General features: G+C 52.5%; 1 protein-coding gene across 1 annotated transcript in view; it reads right to left on the bottom strand.

Moving 5' to 3' along the window:
• NPFFR1 (neuropeptide FF receptor 1) overlaps nucleotides 1-21,990 on the bottom strand; it is a 41,269-nt gene that overhangs the window by 15,731 nt on the left and 3,548 nt on the right. Inside the window, exon 4 of the mRNA XM_039911325.1 lies at nucleotides 573-606. Within this exon, the coding sequence (XP_039767259.1) occupies nucleotides 573-606 (34 nt within the window). The remainder of the gene's footprint in view (nucleotides 1-572; nucleotides 607-21,990) is intronic.

Genomic DNA, 21,990 nt, shown 5'->3' with positions numbered 1-21,990 from the left:
ATTAACAAAATAAATAAGGTAATAAATAATATGTACAAATATGCACAGTGCTGAGGGGAGAGGAAGGGGGAAGAGCAGAGGGCGGGAGAGGGGGAATGGGGAGGGGAGGAGCAGAGAGAAAGGGGGGCTCAGTCTGGGAAGGCCTCCTGGAGGAAATGAGCTCTCAGTAGGGCCTCAAAGAGGGAAAGGGAGTTAGTTTGGTGATTAATACGGTGATTCGGCGATTAATACGGTGACTGGCACATAGTAAGCGCTTAACAAATACCATCATTATTATTGTTACTAATGCAAGTTCTCAGGCAGGAGGTGGGCTGAAAATAGCCCCAAACACCCCTTTTAGACTGCACCCACCCCTTTTAGACTGCAAGCTCCTTGTTGGCTGGGGTGTACAAATAACTGTACTGTACTCTCCCAAGAGCTTAGTTCCCCTTCTCAGGGGCACCCCTGGAGTTTCCAGTACTTCACCAGCCTTGACTTCGGGAGGGAGAGACAAGCGGAGGTATACTCATTCCACTCTTAGCTTGGGTAGTGGCTAGAGAGTGGAAGGCAATCTGCTACAAGTCAAAACTCACCTGTGGTGAGTTCGATGGCAGTTGCAATCCATAGCTAACACCCCAAAGCAAATGGGTGGCTATCAGTTCATTTTTATCATCTCCATGGTTTCTGCTTTCTCTCTGGCTTTGCAGATTTGTAGATTTGGTGCCTGCCCTTCTCCTTTCCCAGGTCCTTCCACCCCAGAGGCCAATTCCTTTATATTAAAGGGAAAGCACTCTGAGAGATGGGGCCCCAGGGGATAGAGGGTGAGAGCTCTCTCCCCACGAGAGCTACTACTAAAATCACACCACCTCCAAAAGGCCTTCCCTGATTAAGTCGTCATTTCCCTCAGCCTGTGCCTACCCCACCTTCATCTGCAATCATTCTGGTAGTGTATCCATACAGTTTTCTTGGTAGATATCGAAGTGGTTTACCATCGTCTCCTTCTGCTCAGTAAACTTGAGTCTCCCCCCTCGACTCCCCCTTTTCCCTCTGCTCCCTCTGCTCCCCCTCAAACCCCCCTTCACCTCCCCTCAGCTAAGCCCTCTGCCATGAGAACCAGTGTTGCCTAGTGGACAGAGCACGGACCTCAGGAGGCAGAAGGACCTGGGTTCCTATCCTGGCTCCACCACTTGTGACCTGGAGCAAGTCACTTCTCTGTGCTTCAGTTACCTCATCTGCAAAATCCAATCAGTAGCGCATATTGAGAGCTTACTGAGTGCACAGCCCTGGAAATAATAATAATAACTGTGGTACTTGTTAAGCACTTACTATGTGCCAGGCACTGTACTAAGTGCTGGGGTAGAAGGAGGTCAATCAATTTGGACACAGCCCATGTCCCACTTGGGGCTCACAGTCTTAATCTCCATTTTACAGATGAGGGAACTGAGGCAGAGAGAAGTGAAGTGACTTGCCCAAAGTCACACAGGTTCGAATTCCGGCCCTGCCACTTGTCAGCTGTGTTACTGTGGGCAAGTCACTCCACTTTTCTGTGTCTCAGTTACTTCATCTGTAAAATGGGGATTAAGATTGTGCGCCTTATGTGGGACAACCTGATTACCCTGTATGTACCCCAGCGCTTTGAACAGTGATAATAATGTTGGTACTTGTTAAGCGCTTACTACGTGCAGAGCACTGTTCTAAGCGCTGGCGTAGACACAGGGGAATCAGGTTGTCCCACGTGGGGCTCACAGTCTTAATCCCCATTTTACAGATGAGGGAACTGAGGCACAGAGAAGTTAAGTGACTCGCCCACAGTCACACAGCTGACAAGTGGCAGAGCTGGGATTCTGCTCTGCAGAGCTGCATTTGCATTTGCTCTGCATTTGCTCTGCAGATTCTGCTCTGCAGCTCTGCAGAGCTGCATTTACTCTGTGCAGCTGCTCTGCACAGAGTAAATGCTTAACAAATACCAACGTTATTATTATTAATCAGTTGCCGTGCTGCCCCAGCACGGGGGAATCTGTCCGGGCTCTTGAGGTGCAGCTCAAGTAACACTCCCATTGGCATATCAGAGGGGGTCCCCCAGACTCTCCACTGCCCGCTGGATCCTCCCTCCAGAGGAGGCGGAAATAACGACGGTATTTGTTAAAGCATTTGCTATGTGCCAAGCACGGTATTAAGCCCTGGGGTGGATGCAAGCAAATCGGGTTGGACACAGTCCCGTCCCATGGGGGGCTCACAGTCTCAATCCCCATTTTACAGATGAGGTAAACTGAAGCCCAGGGAAGTGAAGTGACTTTTCCAAGGTCACACAGCAGATTAGTGGGGGAGCTCGCATTAGAACCGATGACCTTCTGACTCCCAGGCCCTGGATCTATCCGCTACGCCATGTCGCTTCTCATGACGCATCCGTGGGGCGACCACTATAAAAATGAAGACGGGATAGCAGGGCTCCAAGAAGGTGGAAAATCTGAGGTGTCTTCTCAGCATTCTGCACCCTCAGCACTCTCTCCGATCCTCTCAACCTTAATTCTCCCAAGCACTTAGCACTGCGCTCTGCACACAATAAACGCTCAACAAATACGATTCGACGAATGAATAATTCTCCTCCCTGTCTTCTCCACCCTCCTCTAGGTTGGGGCTCTACCTCCGGGTGCCCCTGGTGACACAGATGCAGCCCAGGCAACAGGGAAGGTGGAATGAATCCGTTCACATTCCCTGGGGTTTTTTGTAGTCACCTAATAGCGGGGACCGAGGAGGCTGAAATGGAGCGGAGCTGGACTCTGGCTGCGGGCCAGGGACAGACAGGCTGGATTTAGATGCCAGCTGACTCACTACATGACAGGACTCCAGTTCCCTCATCTGCAAATGGGAGCCACTGTTCGGGGGGGCTGGCCAGGAGGGCGAGTGCTTCTGTTGCAATGGAAGGATTAGAAGGACCTGGGTTCTAATCCCGTCACCATTCATTCATTCAATAATAATAATAATAATGTTGGTATTTGTTAAGCGCTTACTATGTGCCGAGCACTGTTCTAAGCGCTGGGGGAGACATAGGGGAATCAGGTTGTCCCACTTGGGGCTCACAGTCTTAATCCCCATTTTACAGATGAGGGAACTGAGGCCCAGAGAAGTTAAGTGACTTGCCCACCGTCACACAGCCGACAAGTGGCAGAGCTGGGATTCGAACTCATGAGCCCTGACTCCAAAGCAATCCTATTTATTGAGTGCTAACTGTGTGCAGAGCAATGTACTAAGTACTTGGAAAGTACAATTTGGCAACAAATAATAGTAATAATGATGGCATTTGTCAAGTGCTTACTATGTGCTGAGCACTGTTCTAAGCGCTGGGGTAGATGCAGGATATTCAGATTGTCCCGTGAGGTTCACATTTTTTTAATCCCCATTTTTACAGATGAGGTAACTGAGGCCCAGAGAAGTGAAGTGACTTGCCCGTGGTCACGCAACAGACAAGTGGTGGAACCGGGATTAGAACCCACAACCTCTGACTCCTAAGCCCAGGCTCTTTCCACTAAGCCACGCTGCTTCTCTGACAATCCCTACCCAACAACGGGCTCACAGTCTAGAAGGGGGGAGACAGACAACAAAACGAAAGATAACAAGTAGACAGGCATCAATAACATAGGCAGGCATCAATAGCACACGTCTGCTGCGTGACCTTGGGCAAATCATTTCACTTCTCTGGGCCTCAATTACCTCATCTGTAAAATGGGATTAAGATTACTCATTTGTTCATTTAATCATATTTATTGAGCACTTACGGTGTATAAGGATGTACTAACTGTTTGAAAGAATATAACAATAAACAGAATGCCCACAACGAGTTTACAGTCTTTGAGCTTCATGCGGGACAGGGATTGTGTCCAAACTGATTAGCTTGTATGTACCCCAGAGCTCAGAACAGTGCTTGACACATAGTAAGTGCTTAACAAATACTATTATTATTATTAGGGCTAGATACTGGGAAGACTTTTCTACAATTGAGTGCTGCGTATGTTTCAGGGCCAGTGATAGAAACTCCTTATCTGGAAATTTCTAGGAAGAGCCTGGGAATTTCACCTTCTGGAAGCAGAAGATGACATAATAATCATAATAATGTTGGTATTTGTTAAGCGCTTACTATGTGCCGACCACTGTTCTAAGCGCTGGGGTAGACACAGGGGAATCAGGTTGTCCCACGTGGGGCTCACAGTCTTAATCCTCATTTTACAGATGAGGGAACTGAGGCACCGAGAAGTGAAGTGACTCGCCCAAAGTCACACAGCTGACAAGTGGCCGAGCCGGGATTCAAACCCATGATCTCTGACTCCAAAGCCCGTGCTCTTTCCACTGAGCCACGCTGCTTCTCTGCTGAGGTGACCCCTCCAAGTCCCTACAGATACCTCAGGTTTTCTGCTTCCATACTTAGCGTCCATCTGCAGCCTTGGGATGGTGAGAGGAGGGAGGGTGAGCATAGACAACAATTACATTTTGGACCAAGATGATCCTTACCTCCCGGCCGAGGACCAACCCATCTGTCCCCCCACCCTAATAATAATAATAATGACAGTAGTGATAATCATAATGTTTTTTGTTAAGCACTTACTAGGTGCCAGACACTGTCAGTGGGTGCAAAGTCCTGTACTACTGGGTATAGAGTCAGTACTAGGTGTTTAATTGTTATCGTGGTTGTAAAGCACTCACTGTGTTCCAGCCACTGTAATAATAATCATTATGGCATTGTTAAGTGCTTACTATGTGCCTATAAGCAAATTGGGATGGACCCAGTCCCTGTCCCACGTGGGGCTCACAGTCTCGATCCCCATTTTACAGATAAGGTAAACCGAGGCCCAGAGAAGTGAAGTGACTTGCCCAAGGTCACAGCGCAGACAAGCGGCAGAGTCAGGATTAGACTCCCAGGACGGTGCTCTATCCACAACACCATGCTACTTCTCTTAATGAGCACAGAGCACTGTACTTAATACTTGGGAAACGGACAATAAAAGTATAAAAGGCAGGGGTTGCAACTTCCGACTCTGTGGTATTATACTCTCCCAAGAGCTTACTACAGTGCCCCGCACACCCTATAAATACTACTGATAGATTGATTATAAAAATGTAATCTCTCAAGGATTTTGTAATCTAATGGGGCAGGCAGACACCAATTGACCATCACAGGGGACAATTAAGGAAGAGTTATCAATATTGTGGGCAGGGAATATGGCTACCAACTCTGTTATACTGTACTCTCCCAAGTGCTCAGTGTACAGTGCTCTGAACGCAGTACTCAGTAAATAGCCCTCAGTAAATACCGTTGATTGATAATGGACGGAGGCAGATAAATGAATCACCAATAAGCAGATACACAGATGGGTACTCAGAAGGCCGATGGGGTGGCATGATTGTGAGGTTGGGAGGATTAATCAGGGAATTCCTCCTGGAGGAGGTGGTTTAAGCGGGCTTTATAGGACAGAGGGACATGGTTTAGAGGAGATGAGGAGGGAGGGTGTCCCAGGAAGTTACACAATGGCCTGGAGGCAAGAGAGTCAAAGGTGAGGAATGGTGAGGATGGAGAGTTGCAGGTTAGTTCCGAGTGTCAACCAGCTCACCAAATGGTCACCAGCCTCCCCACACTCATTCATTTCATCAAATTTATTGAGTGCTTACTGTGTGCAGAGCACTGTACTAAGCACAGTAAGCTCTCGATAAATATGATTGAGATAATAACCTGCCCACACTGTGACCTCCGGCCCCTCGAGTCACCAGTGACCACGGTGGCGGGGAATCTAGACTCAAGAGCTCTTCAGTCGTATTTATTAAGCCCTTACTGTGTGCAGAGCACTGTACCAAGCTCTTGGGAGAGTACAATACAACCATAAACAGGCACATTCCCTGCCCACACTTATTTTACAGTCTAGAGGCGAGCAAACATCAGTACAAATAAATAAATTACAGTTAAGTGCCGTGGGGCTGGGGAAGGACAAAGGGGACATCGCAAAGGGAGTGGGAGAAGAGGAAAGCGGGGCTAGTCAGGGAAGGCTTCCTGGAGATGTGCTTTCTCCCAGGATCCCTCCAAGGCTCCTCCCGGGGCTCCCTCCAGAGTTTCTCCCCACCCCCATCCTCACCACCCACCCCTGGCTTCTTCTAGGACTCCCCCCAAGGGCTTATCCCAGGACTCCTCCCTATGTCCTTCCCGAGGCACTGTGGATGATGCCGGCAGAAGTGGCTTGGTGTAGTGGATAGACCACGGGCCAGGGAGTCAGAAGGTCATGAGCTCTAATCCCGGCTCCGCCACTTGTGTGCCGTGATGCGGCCTTGGGCAAGTCGCTTCACTTAGTTCCCTCATCTGTAAAATGGGGATTGAGATTGTGAGCCCCACGTGGGACAGGGACCGTGTCCAACCCGATTTGCTTGTATCCACCCAGTGTCTGGCATATAATAAGCGCTTAACAAATGCCATAATTATTGTCATTATATCCAAGACATTGCCTTCCACCGGCCACTTTTTCCTGGACCATTGCCATTTCTCGGCCCATGGGCAAAGTTTGGATCGAGTGGAAGGAGGAAGCTGCGGAGAACGATCAGAGAGGACTCTCTTCCGGCTTGGCCCCGGTTGCCCTTCTCCTCCTTCCAGTGCTCCCCGAATCTCCAGGACTCGATGAAGGCCCCAGGAGCCTAGGAAACAGGATGTGCTTAAAACATCCAGCTTTTCCCATCCTGGGAGCGATCATCAATCGATCAATGGTATTTATTGAGTGCATACTATGTGCAGAGCACTGTACTAAGAGCTTGGGAGAGTAGGATACAACAGAATTAGCAGATACATTCCCTGTCCATAACGAGTTTACAATCCGGAGACTTTTATTCCTTGTAATCTTCTCTGGTTTCTAGAGGCAGGGAAAACGGTCCAGGCTTGTGGAGGAGGAGAGGGGCGGAAGAAAAGGTAGAGAAATAGGAAGAAAAGGAGACAGAGGAGAGAAACAAGGAGGGGGGCAGAGACAGATGGAGGGAAAGACAGAGAGAAGAAAAGAGAGATAACAGGGGATATGAGAGACAACAGCAGGGCAACCACTCTCACACACTCACACATTCATAGATATCTTCACAAAGACAGATACACCATCCCTAGATACACTTACACACACACGAACACTGTCACCCGCCCTCCAGTCTTGCAGACAGATACCCGCTCAGCGCCACATACACCCAAATTTATAGGCAGCACATACACACAGACGCTCTCGCGGGCAGCCCCACGTACCAACACCCACTCGTCTGAAGATTCACAGATAGCCACACCCACACACACACACACACACACACACAGACACACACAGGAGCTCCCACCAGAGAGCTCAGTGCGCGTAGAGCAGCAAGCAGGAGCAGTAAGAGGACGTGAGGAAGAGGGTCGGGAAGGGGCAGTGAGCGGCCGCTGCCGTCCGGCTGGACTTCCACCAGAGCTGCCCGGCCCGGGGCCCTTAGCCTGGCAGAAGCAGCAGCAGCAGAGGACTTGAACAGGGGCAAGATCTGGAGAGTCGGAGGTCCTGAGTTCGAATCCCAGCTCTGCCACTTGTCAGCTGTGCGGCTGTGGGCAAGTCACTTCTCTGTGCCTCAGAGCTCTGGAGAGCTGAGCAACAGTGGCAGGAAAGGGTGGTGATGGCAGAAGGAGTGGCCTCCAGATAATAATAATGTTGGTATTTGAGAAGCGCTTACGATGTGCAGAGCACTGTTCTAAGCGCTGGGGTAGACACGGGAATCAGGTCGTCCCACGTGGGGCTCACAGTCTTCATCCCCATTTTACCGGTCCCTCGAGCCAGAGCTCTCTTCATTAATTAATTCAAACGTTCATTCATTCAATCGTATTTACTGAGCAACAGAGACAATCCCTATCCAACAATGGGCTCACAGTCTAGAAGGGCTCACAGTCTAGACAGACAACAAAACAAGTAACCACACATCAGTAGCATCAAAATAGATGAAGAGATTTAAGGATATATACACATCACTGATAAAATAGAGTAATAAATATGAACAAATAGACACAAGTGCTGTGGGGCGGGGAAGTGGGTAGAGCAGAGGGGGGGAGTCGGGGCGACGGGGAGGGGAGAAGGAGCAGAGGGAAAGGGGGCCTCCGTCTGGGAAAGCCTCCTGGAGGAGGTGAGCCCTCAGTAGGGCTTTGAAGTGGGGAAGAGAGCTGGTCTGGGGAATGTGAAGAGGGAGGGCATTCCAGGCCAGAGGTAGGACGTGGGCCAAGGGTCGACGACGGGACAGGTGAGGACGAGGCAATCGTATTTATGGAGCGCTTTCTGTTTGCAGAGCACTGTATTAAGTGCTTGGGAATGTACAATATAACAATAAACAGACCCACTACATAGTAAGCGCTTAACAAATACCAACATTATTATTACTTGCCCACAAGGAGTTTACAGTCTAGAGGCCATCCCAGACCAAGCCCTCTCTTTACTCTTCTTCCACTCCCTTCTGCATCACCCAGACTTGCTCCCTTTGTTCTTCCCCCCTCCCGGCCCCACACCAATTATGTACAGATTTGTAATTTATTTATTTGTATTGATGTCTTTCTCCCCCCATCTAGACTATAAGCTCATTGCGGGCAGGGAATGTGTCTGTTTATTGTTGTATCGCCCTCTCCCAAGCGCTCAGTACAGTGCTCTGCACACAGTAATCGCTCAATAAAGACGATTGAGTGAATGAAGAGCTCTCGAATCTTGCCCTTGAATCACTCAATAACTATGATTGAGTGAATGAAGAGCTCTCGAATCTTGAGTCCCTGACACCAGGACCATGAGGCCTCTCCCCCGGTGGCTCCCGGTGGCTCGAGGGACCAGGGGACGCAGTGTGGGCAGATCAATGAATCAACCCTATCTACTGAGCGCTTACTGTGTGCCGAGCACTGTACTGAATGCTCGGGAGAGTACGATCTAGCAGAGTTGGTAGACACATTCCCTGCCCACAGTGAGCTTACATAGCTGCCTTCAACATAGAGGGTGTCCTACGCTGAGGTTCCCCCTGCCTTTTCCATGACACTACTGAGGCTGTTTTTCCCCCAGAGCAGGAGGTGAGGGGGAAGGAAAAGCGGGAGACGTGAGGGATTGGAGTGCCTGCTCTCTGATCTAGGGGCATGAGAATTCCCAGGGGCAGAGTTGCAGCCCAGCTTGGCTGGGGTTAATCTGCGCTGGTTCCACCCGCTCTCAGGTGCTCCCCGGGGATGCTGTGGGAAAGGGTGAACCGACCACTAGATCGAGATCCTCTAAAGCAGGGATCATGTCTACCAGCTCTATTGCACTGTCCTCTCCCAAACACTTAAGTACAGTGCTGTGCCCCCGATATGAATTCCACAGATTGTTTGTTCGACTGATTGGCTGCTTCCTTTTTCTCAATTCAGAGTCTCGGAGAGCTGGCTGAGGAGATGGAGCCTTGGAGCCCGGTTCTGTCAGGGCTCGGCACGGAAACTTGACCCTCTGTGATGGGAGGTGGCCTCGGGCGGTCTCCTCCCGGCCCGCCGAATGCACGATTAGCTGGGACCACGCAGTTTTGTCAAGTTCGGCACCCGAGGCTCAAAAAGTGATGCTGCTCTGGGGTTCCGGCTGAAAAATGTTCAGCCGGGGCCAGGTAGCCTGGGTCTCCCAGTAGGGGGAAAGACGTGGCCCGCGGGGAAATCGGCTCAGATCATTCCTCTCGCCCTCCCCCTGACCCACCGACCGCTGTCTTGCCTGAGGAACCTAAGAGCACTCTGCCCTCTTTTCCCGACTTCCAGCTGCTTCCAAAAAGCCCAGGGCAGCTGGAGGCACAGGAAGCCCTGGTGAAAGCCCCCACCATCCCCTCTTCACTCACCCTCCGCACCAACGCTGCCTCCGCTCCCCCTCCGTCTTCTCCACCGCCCGGCTAAGCCATCGTCCCCAGAAACTGGACCAGCAGAGTGGAAAAATTCCAGAGGAGGAAGAGAAAGGGAGGTTCGGCTAATGACACCCACACCTCCTGCCAGGGAGCAGGGGCTACTCACCTTCTTCCATCCTACCCGAGCTGGAGGAGGGGCGGGAGAGGAGGCACCTGGGATGATCTGTGGGAGCCGGAAACCAGACCCGGACCCCTAGGTCCCTCCGGCTCCGAGCCCGGCTTCAGGGTGGGTGGGAGGCGAAGTGGCGGGGCGGGCGGCAGTGATCTGGATGATGACCTTAGCTCGCTCAGGCGGAAGCAGACTTCACACTCTCGGACTCTCTTCAGGCTCACAGATGTGACAGGGGGTGGTCACGGCCCGGAGACAACTGCTGAGGGGCGCAAGGACTCGAGGGCAGGCCGGATCACCGGGGCCAGAGCCTTCCCTGCCTCGCTTGCCGGACAACAGCAGAGAGCGGGCTCCTCGTCCCTGTTCCAAGCACAGACTGAAGTGAGGAAGTTCTGGGGGCTGCGGACCAGATCCCGGGAATCGGGCGGCTGGAGAGTTGGCCTTCTGTGCTCCCCAACTCTCTCAGTTGGGCGGGAGGCGGGCGTCGAAGGGGAGGGAGGCTGCACCGACTGCCCCGGCTCTCAGTCGATCGATCGATCGATCATCAGTCGATCCAACTTTCCACCGGTGGGACTCCGCGTGCTTTCCCCTTCCCCGCACCTGCCGTCCGTCTTCCTCGTCGGGATCCCCGGCCGGAGGACGGAGTGCGATGGCTCTAACTCCTTATCCTCTCGCCTCCCCTGTTCGGCTCTCCTGAGCCCCTGCTCGTCTCAAACGCAGCCCGCCGATGCCTGCTGCTCGCTCGGCAGCCGAGGAGATGCCGCACTCTGCTCCTCTCAGTTAGGGAGAGGGAAATGAGGGAGGGGGAGGGCAGAGCTGCCCCATCGCCATGGTGACCGGCGTACCTGTTGGCACTTCCAGCCCACAGCCGGGGAGTCCGTGTTGGAGGGGTCGGGGGGATCCGGCTCCCCTTTCATTCAATCGACTGCATTTACTGTGTGCGGAGCACTGTACTAAGCGCTTGGGGGAGTTACAATAGAACAGTAAACAGACACATCCCTTCCCCACAAGGAGCTTACAGTCTAGATCCCCTCAGCCCCGCAGGCTGACGGGATCCCTCTGGGAGCCGAACCTCCCGGTTCGAATCCTCTTCTGCCGCCCCTGTTGATCCTCCTTACTTATTTGACTGCTGCTGTTCCGTTCACCTTGTCCGCTTCTTGGCAGGGTGTGACGGGCAAAGATTAAACAGCCCCTGGGCTTCTCGGTTCTCCTACCTAACTCACCCTCCCTCTCCAAGCACGGCTCTTTTTAGCCGGCCCCCTCGGCCTACGCAGTCTGCCCCTCTTTCCTACCCTGGCAGGAACCCTCTCAGCTCCACTCATGCACCCCTGATGGTAGCTGGGCCCAGAGACGACACCGTAGAAAGGGATTTCGAGACCCTAAGCTTGCAGTGGGAAGGGAATGTGTCTGTCCGTTGTTGCATCTCCTAAGCATTTAGTACAGTGCTCTGCACACAGTAAGTGCTCAATAAATACAGGCAGTGGGTCTAATGTAAAGCAGGCAGCAAGCTCGATAGTCATCCAGTATCTTCAGGCACCTTCTCTCCAATTAGGCAGTCAATTGTATTTATGAAGAGCTTACCGTGTGCAGAGCATTGTACTAAGCACTTGGGAGAGTATAATAACAGTCACATTCCCCGCCCACAATGAGCTTACAGTCTAGAATCAAGTTTGGCTTGGGATTCCGAGTGCGAGTGTCCTAGCAGCAGGAAGCCAAGCTTGCATTCTTTGCGCCTAGTGATCTGGGAAGCAGGAGGAGAAGGCAGAGTGACGAGGGGGAGAAGGTGGGGTCCGTAAGCATGACCTCCGGCCAGGCAGAGAGAATTCTCGCAGCCCGAGGTCCTGAATAGCAATAATAATGGTATTTGTTAAGCGCTCGCCACGTGCCGGGAACTGTACTCAGCGCAGGGGTGGATACAAGCAAATTGGGTTGGATGCAGTCCCGGTCCCACATGGGGCTCACCGTCTGGATCTCCATTTTACGGATGAGGTGACTGAGGCCGGGAGAAGTGAAGTGACTTGACCAAGGCCACACAGCAGACAAGTGGCGGAGCCGGGATTAGAACCTGTGACCTTCCGACTCCCAGGCCCGTGCCCTATCCATTACGGCAAGTGAGGGCTAGCTTAGAAGACTTCGGAAGCTTAGGAGTCCAAGCTGCTGGGCCCTTTCCTGGCCAAGAGACCTCCTTCAGATGGCCCAGCGTTGACAGAGGTGGCCCCGGCCCCGGTCCCGCTGGCCGCTGGAGGCCCTCGGTCGAGGAACGCAAGGGCCCACGTTGGAGTCCTTCCCCCCCGCCGCCCCATCCCACCGGTTGGGCAGCCCCTCCTCTCTTTACGGAGACCCCCCCCCCCCCAGACTGAGAGATCTTTGATGGGGCTCATTGGGTTCGTCCCACCCCCTCTCCTCATCTCCATGAAGGAATTCAGAGCCCGTGACACCTTAGACTTTGATTTTGGAAGCGAGGGAAACAGCCGAGCTCCTCTCTCAGGGTTTCCGGTCTGGAGCAGATGACGCTGACACCAGCCGACTGAAAATGCATCCGGCAAGGATGCGTCCAGCCGCCCCGGGGTCCGAACCATCGCACGGCTGCAGAACTAGCCAAGGTGGGGAAGGTAGAGTACAGTACACGGACACACCGCGAGCAAAGGGCTAAGAAACCGTTCCTAGGCATGGGAAGGATAAACTGGCCTTGCCTCCTCCTGAGTCCGTTTATTCAGTCATTCAATTGCATTTATTGAACGCTTACTGTGTGCAGAGCACTGTGCTGAGAGCTTGGGCAAGTCGCTTCACTTCTCTGGGCCTCAGTTCCCTCGTCTGTAAAATGGGGATTTAGATTGTGAGCCCTATTATTATTATTATGGTATTAAGCGCTTACTACGTGCCAGACACTGTACTAAGCACTGGGGTGGGTACAAGCAACTCAGCCCTCTGTGGGACAGGGACTGTATCCAACCCGATTCTTCTTGTATCTACCCCCGCGCTTAGAACAGTGGCTGGTACATAGTAAGCGCTTAACAAATACCAGAATTATTATTAGAATTATTACAATACAACAATAAACAGACACATTCCCTGCCCACAATGAGGTTAAAGTCTAGTTTAATAATAATAATGATGGTATTTGTTAAGCGCTTACTATGTGCAAAGCACTGTTCTAAGCACTGGGGGTGGATAGAAAGGGATACAGATTGTCCCACATGGGGCTCACAGTCTTAATGTTGCCAAATTGTACATTCCAAGTGCTTAGTACAGTGCTCTGCACATAGTAAACGCTCAATAGATATGACTGAATGAATGAATCCCCATTTTACAGATGAGGGAACTGAGACCCAGTGAAGTGACTTGTCCAGAGTCACACAGCTGATAAGTGGCGGAGTTGGGATTAGAAACCATGACCTCTGACTTCCAAGCCCAGGCTCCTTCCACTGAGCCACGCTGCTTCTCCAGTTTATCGTTCTACTGTCCTCTCCCAAGCACTCAGGACAGTACTCTGCACACAGTAGGCGCTCAGAGCCCAGGTTGGGCCACTTGTCAGCTGTGTGACTGTGGGCAAGTCACTTCACTTCTCTGGGCTTCAGTTCCCTCATCTGGAAAATGGGGATGAAGACCGTGAGCCTCACGTGGGACAACCTGATGACCCTGTATCTCCCCCAGTGTTTAGAACAGTGCTCGGCACCTAGTAAGCGCTTAACAGATACCAACATTATTATTATTATTCTCTGGGCCCCAGGTCCCTCATCTGTAAAATGGGGATTCATTCATTCATTCATTCATTCAATAGTATTTATTGAGCGCTTACTATGTGCAGAGCACTGTACTAAGCACTTGGAATGTACAAATCGGTAACAGATGGAGACAATCCCTGCCCTCTGACGGGCTTACAGTCTAATCGGGGGAGACGGACAGACGAGAACAATGGCGATAAATAGAGTCGAGGGGAAGAACATCTCGTTAAAACAATAGCAAATAGAATCAGGGAAGAACATCTCATTAACAAAATAAATAGGGGGATGAAGATATATACAGTTGAGCGGAGGAGTACAGTGCCGAGGGGAGGGGAAGGGAGAGGGGGAGGAGCAGAGGGAAAGGGGGGAGAAGAGGGTTTAGCTGCGGAGAGGTGAAGGGGGGGTAGAGGGAGCAGAGGGCAAAGGGGAGCTCATTCTGGGAAGGCCTCTTGGAGGAGGTGACCTTTAAGTAGGGGATGAAGAATGAAGACTGTGAGCCTCACTTGGGCCAACCTGATGCCCCTGGATCTCCCCCAGCGCTTAGAACGGTGCTCGGCACATAGTGGGCGCTTAAAAAACACCAACATTGTTATTATTATTAATTAGTAAGTAGTTAATTATTAAGTGAGTACTAATTAGTAAGTATTATTTAGTAAAGTATTAATTACCAAGTAGTATTATTACTACTGAGGGAGGGAGGGAAGGAAGGAGGGAGGGAAGGAGGGAGGCTGCGAGCAGCCCAGACCCCAAACGCGGGAGCAAGCGGACACCGACGGGATTTGCAACTTCTGGCCACCAGGGGTCGCACCACCGCTCCCTCCAAAGAAACGGCCCGGGTTGAGCGGTATTTCTATTTACTGAGCGCTCTCTCCAACAGGGTAATAATAATGATGATGATAATAATGATAATAATGACGGTATTTGTTACCTACCGACAGCTCACCTCCTCCAGGAGGCCTTCCCAGACTGAGCCCCCCCCCCCCTTCCCCTCTGCTCCCCCTCTACCCTCTGCTCTTCCCCCTGCCCCTCAGCACCGTGCTCATCTGTCTGTATCAATAATGTTGGTATTTGTTAAGCGCTTCCTATGTGCAGAGCACTGTCCTAAGCGCTGGGGGGGGGGAGACAGGGTCATCGGGTTGGCCCACGTGAGGCTCACAGTTTATCCCCATTTGACAGATGAGGGAACTGAGGCCCAGAGAAGTGAAGTGACTTGCCCGAGGTCACGCAGCTGACAAGGGGCAGAGCCGGGATTCGAACCCATGACCTCTGACTCCCAAGCCCGAGCTCTTTCCACTGAGCCACACTGCTTCATCACCCTATTTATTTTGTTAAGGAAGCGTCCATCTCCTTCGTTCTATTTATCTCGCTGATGTTGTCTTGGTTTTGGTTTTATTGCTGTTTTGCTCTGCCGTCCGTCTCCCCGATTAGACCGTGAGCCCGTCACTGGGCAGGGATCGTCTCTATCTGTTGCCGAATTGGACATTCCGAGCGCTTAGTCCGGTGTTCTGCACATAGTAAGCGCTCAATGAATACTATTGAATGAATGAATGGATTTGTTAAGCGCTTACTCTGTGCCAAGCACTCTTCTAAGCGCTGGGGTGGATACGAGGTGATGAGGTTGTCCCACATGGGGCTCACACTTTTAATCCCCATTTTGCAGTAGAGGTCACTGAGGCACAGAGAAGTTCAGTGACTTACCCAAGGTCCCACAGCAGACAAGTGGCGGAGCCGGAATTCGAACCCATGTCCTCTGACTCCCAAGCCCGGGCTCTTTCCACTAAACCACGCTGCTTCGCTGTTCTGAGCGCTGGGGTGGGTACAAGGTAATCGGGTTGGACACGGTCCCTGTCCCACATAGGGCTCTCGGGCTTCATCCCCATTTTACGGATGAGGGAACTGAGGCACAGAGAGGTTTAGCGACTTGCTTGAGGTCACACAGCAGACGAGTGGCAGAGCCGGGATTGGGACCCCTAGCCTTGGGCCTCCCAGGCCGGTGAGTAGGCCACGCTGCTGCACTGTGCCAGCCACGCTGAAAGAACGGAATAACAAAGAAACCTGTTCTGCGACCACGAAGAGCTCAGGGGTTGAGCCCAGGGGAGTCAGGAGAGTGGCCTACAGCCTGGCCTAGTGGAGCGAGCACGGGCCTGGGAGTCCGAAGGTCATGGGTTCGAATGCCGGCTCTGCCACTTAGCTGTGTGACCGTGGGCAAGTCACTTCGCTTCTCGGTGCCTCAGTGACCTCATCTGGAAAATGGGGATTAAGACTGTGAGCCTCACGTGGGACAACCTGATTGCCCTGTATCTACCCCAGTGCTTAGAATAGTGCTCTGCACATAGTAAGCGCTTAGCAAATACCAACATTATTATTATTTGACTTCTCTGTGCCTTAGTTACCTCATCTGTAGAATGGGGATTAAGATCGTGAGCCTCACGTCGGACATGGACTGGGTCCAACCCGATGAGCTCGTATCTATCGCAGCGCGGAGTACGATGCCCGGCACATGGGAAGCGTTTAACAAATACCGTTAAAAAAAAAAGCCACAGAGATAATAATAATGTTGGTATTTGTTAAGCGCTTACTATGTGCAGAGCGCCGTTCTCAGCGCTGGGGGAGATACGGGGGAATGAGGTTGTCCCTCGTGAGGCTCACGGTTAATCCCCATTTTACAGATGAGGTAACTGAGGCACAGAGAAGTTAGGTGACTAGCCCATTGTCACACAGCTGACAAGTGGCAAAGCCAGGAGTCGAACCCATGACCTCTGACTCCCAAGCCCGGGCTCTTTCCACTGAGCCACGCTGCTGAGATCCTTGGCAAGGGGGGCTAGTTCTGGTATTAGAAAAAAGGGTGCAGTCAGAGCGATAGAACGGAACCTATCTGCTTCTCCTAGAACGGAGAAGCAGCGTGGCTCAGTGGAAAGAGCACGGGCTTTGGAGTCAGGGCTCATGAGTTCGAATCCCAGCTCTGCCACTTGTCGGCTGGGTGTCTGTGGGCAAGTCACTTCACTTCTCTGTGCCTCAGTTCCCTCATCTGTAAAATGGGGATTAAGACTGTGAGCCCCACAAGGGACAACCTGATTCCCCTGTCTACCCCAGCGCTTAGAGCAGTGCTCGGCACATAGTAAGCGCTTAACAAATACCAACATTATTATTATTATTATTAACCTCTCTATGCCAGAGCTCCTGGAAGCTGTAATAGTATTTGTTAGGCACTTACTGTGTGCCAAGCACTGGGTCTGTCTTGCCACCAATTCCTTGTCCACGTCCTCTCCCCAGGTCTACTTCCCCCTTACATCTGACTGATCACCTTCACTCTCCCCACTTTCAAAGCCCTATTAACACCTCCTCCGAGAGGCCTTCCTTGACTCAGCCCTCATTTCTCCTATTCACCTTCCCTTCTGTGTTGCCTACGAACTTAAGCTTCTCCCCCTCTACACCGAAAGCTCGTTATGAGCAGGGTTATATTATTATACTGCGGCTTGGTGGAAAGAGCGCGGGCTTGGGAGTCAGAGGTCAGGTCTTCCAATTCCAGCTCCTCTGCCTGTGACCCTGGGCGAGTCACTTCACTTCTCTGGGCCTCAGTGACCTCATCTGTAAAATGGGGATGAAGCCTGCGAGCCCTATCCACTCCGCTCTATCCACTGTGCCCAGCTGTTTCTCTATTAATCAGTCGATCGATGGATTGATACCAGATAATCGGGTTGGACAGTACCTGTCCCACATGTGGCTCGGGGTCTAAAGGCTAAATATCGAATCCCCATTTTACGGATGAGGAAACCTAGTCAGGGAGAAGTTAAGTGACTCACCCAAGGTCACACAGCACGCAAGTGGCAGATCTGGGATTAGAAGCCAGGTCCTCTGGCTCCCGGGCTCGGGCTCTTTCAACAGGCCACGTCGCTTCCCTTCTGGGAATATGGGTCAGGCAGGGTTGGGGGTAAGGAGAAAAGGGCTTGACAACGCGCTTGTGGAGGGGGGAGTCTAAAATATATTGGCTAATGGCGCAAATTGATCAGGAAAAGAATGGGGAATTAGGGGAGCAGAAAGCAGGGTGGGGATGAGGGGAGACGGGGTAGGGGGAGGTGGTACCGAGGCGGGATTGAGGAGGGAAGGGGAAATGAAACCGTCACTCCTCTCGGGGACCCGGAGGGGTCAATCCGCGAATTCCCATTTGAAAACTGTTCTCTGAGCGCCGAGCCGGGGAGTCTGGAGGCAGTGGAGGCTTGGTGCTTGGATCCCGATCAGTGATCGAAATCCGCTGAAGGCAGGTACTCTGCACCGCCTCTCCTCCCCTCTCTTGGCAAAGTTGTCCTTCCTCTTTCCGGCCTGCTGGGGAGGAGAGTTGACTGACGCGGGCCGGGGCCGTGCCTCTTTCATCGTCTTGAACCGTTTACCGAGCACCCTCGGTCGCGTAGCCCCGGACGATGGGGACCTGCCCTCACTTACAGTCTCATAGGGGTGTCGAGACAGTCCATCATAGACTCAACACACGATAATAATGAAAATAATCGTGACGTTCAGGGGCTTGATACGTACCAAGTACCGTGCTAAGCGCCGACGTAGATGTGGGGCTCCCAGCCTAGGTAGGAGGGAGAACGGGTATCCCCATTTTACAGTTGAGGAAACTAAGGCACAGACAAGTCAAGCCTGATGTGCCCAAGGTCACCCAGCAGGCAAATGGAGCTGGGATGATTTCTCAGGACCCCGGAGTCCTCACCCTGCGCTCTTGGGGGAATCAGCGCGGCCTAATGGGAAGAGCACAGGGCTGGGAGTTCTAATTCCGGCTCCTCCACGCACCCGCGGCATGACCTTGGAAGAGTCACCGAAGTTCTCCACGCCTCAGTTCCCTCATCTGGGGATTCAATATCTGTCCTCCCTCTACTCGGACCGTGAGCCCCATGTGGGACTTGACTATCTCCTATCTACCCCAGAGCTCAGTACAATGCCCGGCGCGTAGTAAGCGCTTAACAAACACCGTAAGTGTTATTACCGTCATCGTTATCATTACCCTCCGGGCCATGCCGCTGCTTCTCCAACGTATTTATATTTGATATTTAGATATTCATATATAAGACGGTGAGTCGGTCGAAACTTCGAACGTAATCGTACAAGGTGGAGTCACACTCCCCGCAAACACCCGGTGGGGCCTCCCGGGGGATGTGGGCAGAGGCTTTCTTCCCCCGCCACCTGTGAGAGCGAGGAAGCTGCGTGGGTAATGTGGGTGCCGAGAACAGCTTGCGTGACTAACCTGGTGACAAGCAGAGTTAATGACCCGGCTCTGTGGGGGACAGGCCCGGGGCCGGGAGCCAAGTGCCTGCGGGCCTCCATCCCTCCCTCCCTCCTTCCGGATCTCACTCCCGATTCTCCAACTTCCCCGCCAGAGCTTGGCAAGCTTCTCCCTCACCAGAGCTTGCGCTTTTCTCCCCTTCCGGAGCCCCGGATGCTCTCCCCAACCGGAGTTTGGGATGCTCCCCCCACCGGGGCTCGGGATTCTCTCCCTCGCTGGAGTTCGGGATGCTGTCTCCTTCCAGAGTTCGGGATGTTCCCCCTGCTGGACCTTGGAATTCTCTCTCCTGCCAGAGTTCGGGATGTTCCCCCCCCCCGCCAGAGCTCGGGATTCCCTCACCCACCAGAACCGGGGATTTTCTTCTCCCTGACCGGAGCTTGGAATGCTCTCCCCCACCAGAGTTCAGGACGTTCTCAATAATAATAATTATGATGATGATGGCATTTGTTAAGCACTTACTAAGTGCCAAGGACTATTCCAAGCACTGGGGGGGGGGGGGGATACAAGGTAATGAGGTGGTCCCACGTGGGGCTCACAGTCTTAATCCCCATTTTACAGATGAGCTAACTGAGGCACCGAGACGTTAAGTGACTTGCCCAAAGTCACGCAGGTGACAGGTGGCGGAGCCGGGATTAGAACCCATGACCTCTGACTCCCAAGCCTGCGCTCTTTCCACTGAGCCACGCTGCTTCTCCACGCCAGAGCTCAGGATGCGCCTCCCTGCCAGCACTTGTGGCCTAGTGAAAAGAGCAGCGGTCCGGGAGACAGGAAATCTGAGTACCGACATCGGCTCTGCCATTTGCGGGCTGTGTGACCTTGGGCAAATCACTTCACTTCTCTGAGCTTCAGTTTCCTTACCTGTAAAATGGGGCTTAGGTTGTGAACCCCATGAAGGACAAGGACTCTGTCCAATCTAATAATAATAATAATGTTGGTATTTGTTAAGCGCTTACTATGTGCAGAGCACCGTTGTAAGCGCTGGGGGAGACGCAGGGGAATCAGGTCGTCCCACGTGGGGCTCACGGTTTTAATCCCCATTTTACAGATGAAGGAACCGAGGCCCAGAGAAGTGAAGTGACTCGCCCACAGTCACACAGCTGACAAGTGGCAGAGCCGGGAGTCGAACCCGTGACCTCTGACTCCGAAGCCCAGGCTCTTTCCACTGAGCCACGCTGCTTCTCTTGAGCCAATCTGCCTACATTGTACCAGCCCCGGGGCTTGTCACATGGGAAGCGTTTAACAAATACCACAGTTATCATTATTATTACCATTAATTGTATTTTTTAAATGCATACTATGTGCCAGGTACCACGCTAAGCGCTGGGGTAGATACAGGGTAGGCAGGTTGGACACAGTCCCCGTCTCACGTAGGGCATTATCTTAATCCCCGTTTTACAGATGCAGTAAATGAGGCCCACGGAATTTAAATGACTTGCCCAAGGTTATACCGCAGACAAATGTCAGAGCCGGGGATTAGAACCCAGGTCCTCCTAATGATAATAATTGCGGTATTTGATAAACCCTCACTATGTCCCAAGAACTGTTCTAAACACTGGGGTAGACACAGGGCAATCAGGTTGCCCTGTCCCCCATGGGGCTCACAGTCTTAATCCCCATTTTACAGATGAGGGAACTGAGGTCCCGTTCCTAGCGTGGCTCAGTGGAAAGAGCCCGGGCTTGGGAGTCAGAGGTCATGGGTTCGAACCTACCAGCTTTGTGACTACGGGCAAGTCACTTCACTTCTCTGTGCCTCAGTTCCCTCCTCTGTAAAATGGGGATGACGACTGTGAGCCTCACGTGGGACAACCTGATTACCCTGTATCTCCCCCAGCGTGTAGAACAGTGCTCTGCACGTAGTGAGCGCTTAACAAATACCAACATCATTATTAGTGCTCTATCCACTAGGCAACGCTGCCTCTTCTCACTATTATTATTCTATCTGGAGCCTGTTCATGGGTGGCGGGGAGGGGTGCCGTGGCAACCTATTTAGAGGGCAGCGATGATGGCTCAGCCCAGTTCTGACCCTAAAGGTTCAGGCTTTTCTCGTGGCTTAGTGGAAAGAGCCTGGGCTTCGGAGTCAGAGGTCACGGGTTCGACTCCCGGCTCTGCCACCTGTCAGCTGGGTGACTGTGGGCGAGTCACTTCACTTCTCTGGGCCTCAGTTCCCTCATCTGTAAAAATGGGGATTAACCGTGAGCCTCACGTGGGACGACCTGATGACCCTGCATCTCCCCCAGCGCTTAGAACAGTGCTCGGCACATAGTAAGCGCTTAACAAATACCAACATGATTATTCTCAGTCCGGGTCAGAAGGAGCATCCGTTTAGAAGCGGGCAGGATGGAGGAGGGAAGGGAGGGGAGCGACTTCGAGCAGCTGCGTCTGGTTCCAAGCCACCCCTGGTCACGAGCAACAAGGACCCTTCAGCAACGCCTGTGACAGCATGAACAGATTCGGTTCGAGGCTTACGTCTTCCAGAAGCTGCACGGAGGAGCTCCAGAGGGTGGGGAGGAGAGAGGGCAGCGAAAATGTCCAAGCTGCTCCCCATGACAGCCCCACAGAGGCAGATCACTTTGGAGCCCACGTCCTGGGACCCTCCTCCCCTCCTCCTCCGTCCCGGGCTCTCGTGACACGACGCAATTCCCCCCCGGGGTCTCAGCAGAAAGGCGGGGGCTTGGGGGACCTGAGAGGATTGGGTCTGGAAAGGTTGTAGTGAAGCAGCGTGGCCTCGTGGATAAAGCACAGGTCTGGGAGTCAGAGGACGTGGGTTCTAATCCCGACTCCGCCGCTAATCTGCTTGGCCTTGGCTGTCGCTCGGGCAAGTCGCTTGACGTCTCCGTGCCTCAGTTACCTCATCTGGAAAAGGGGGATTGAGACTGAGAGCCCCATGTGGGACTCCGTCCGACCTAATTAGCTTGGGCCTACCTCAGCTCTTCGTACGGTGCCTGGCACGAGGTAAGCACTTAATAAATACCTTTTAATAACAGTCG

Source organism: Ornithorhynchus anatinus, chromosome 3 (genome assembly GCF_004115215.2).
Source record: "Ornithorhynchus anatinus isolate Pmale09 chromosome 3, mOrnAna1.pri.v4, whole genome shotgun sequence".
Classification (NCBI taxonomy): Eukaryota; Metazoa; Chordata; class Mammalia; order Monotremata; family Ornithorhynchidae; genus Ornithorhynchus; species Ornithorhynchus anatinus.
The sequence above is the reverse complement of the archived record's forward strand: the minus strand, read 5'-3'. Positions and strand labels throughout refer to the sequence as shown.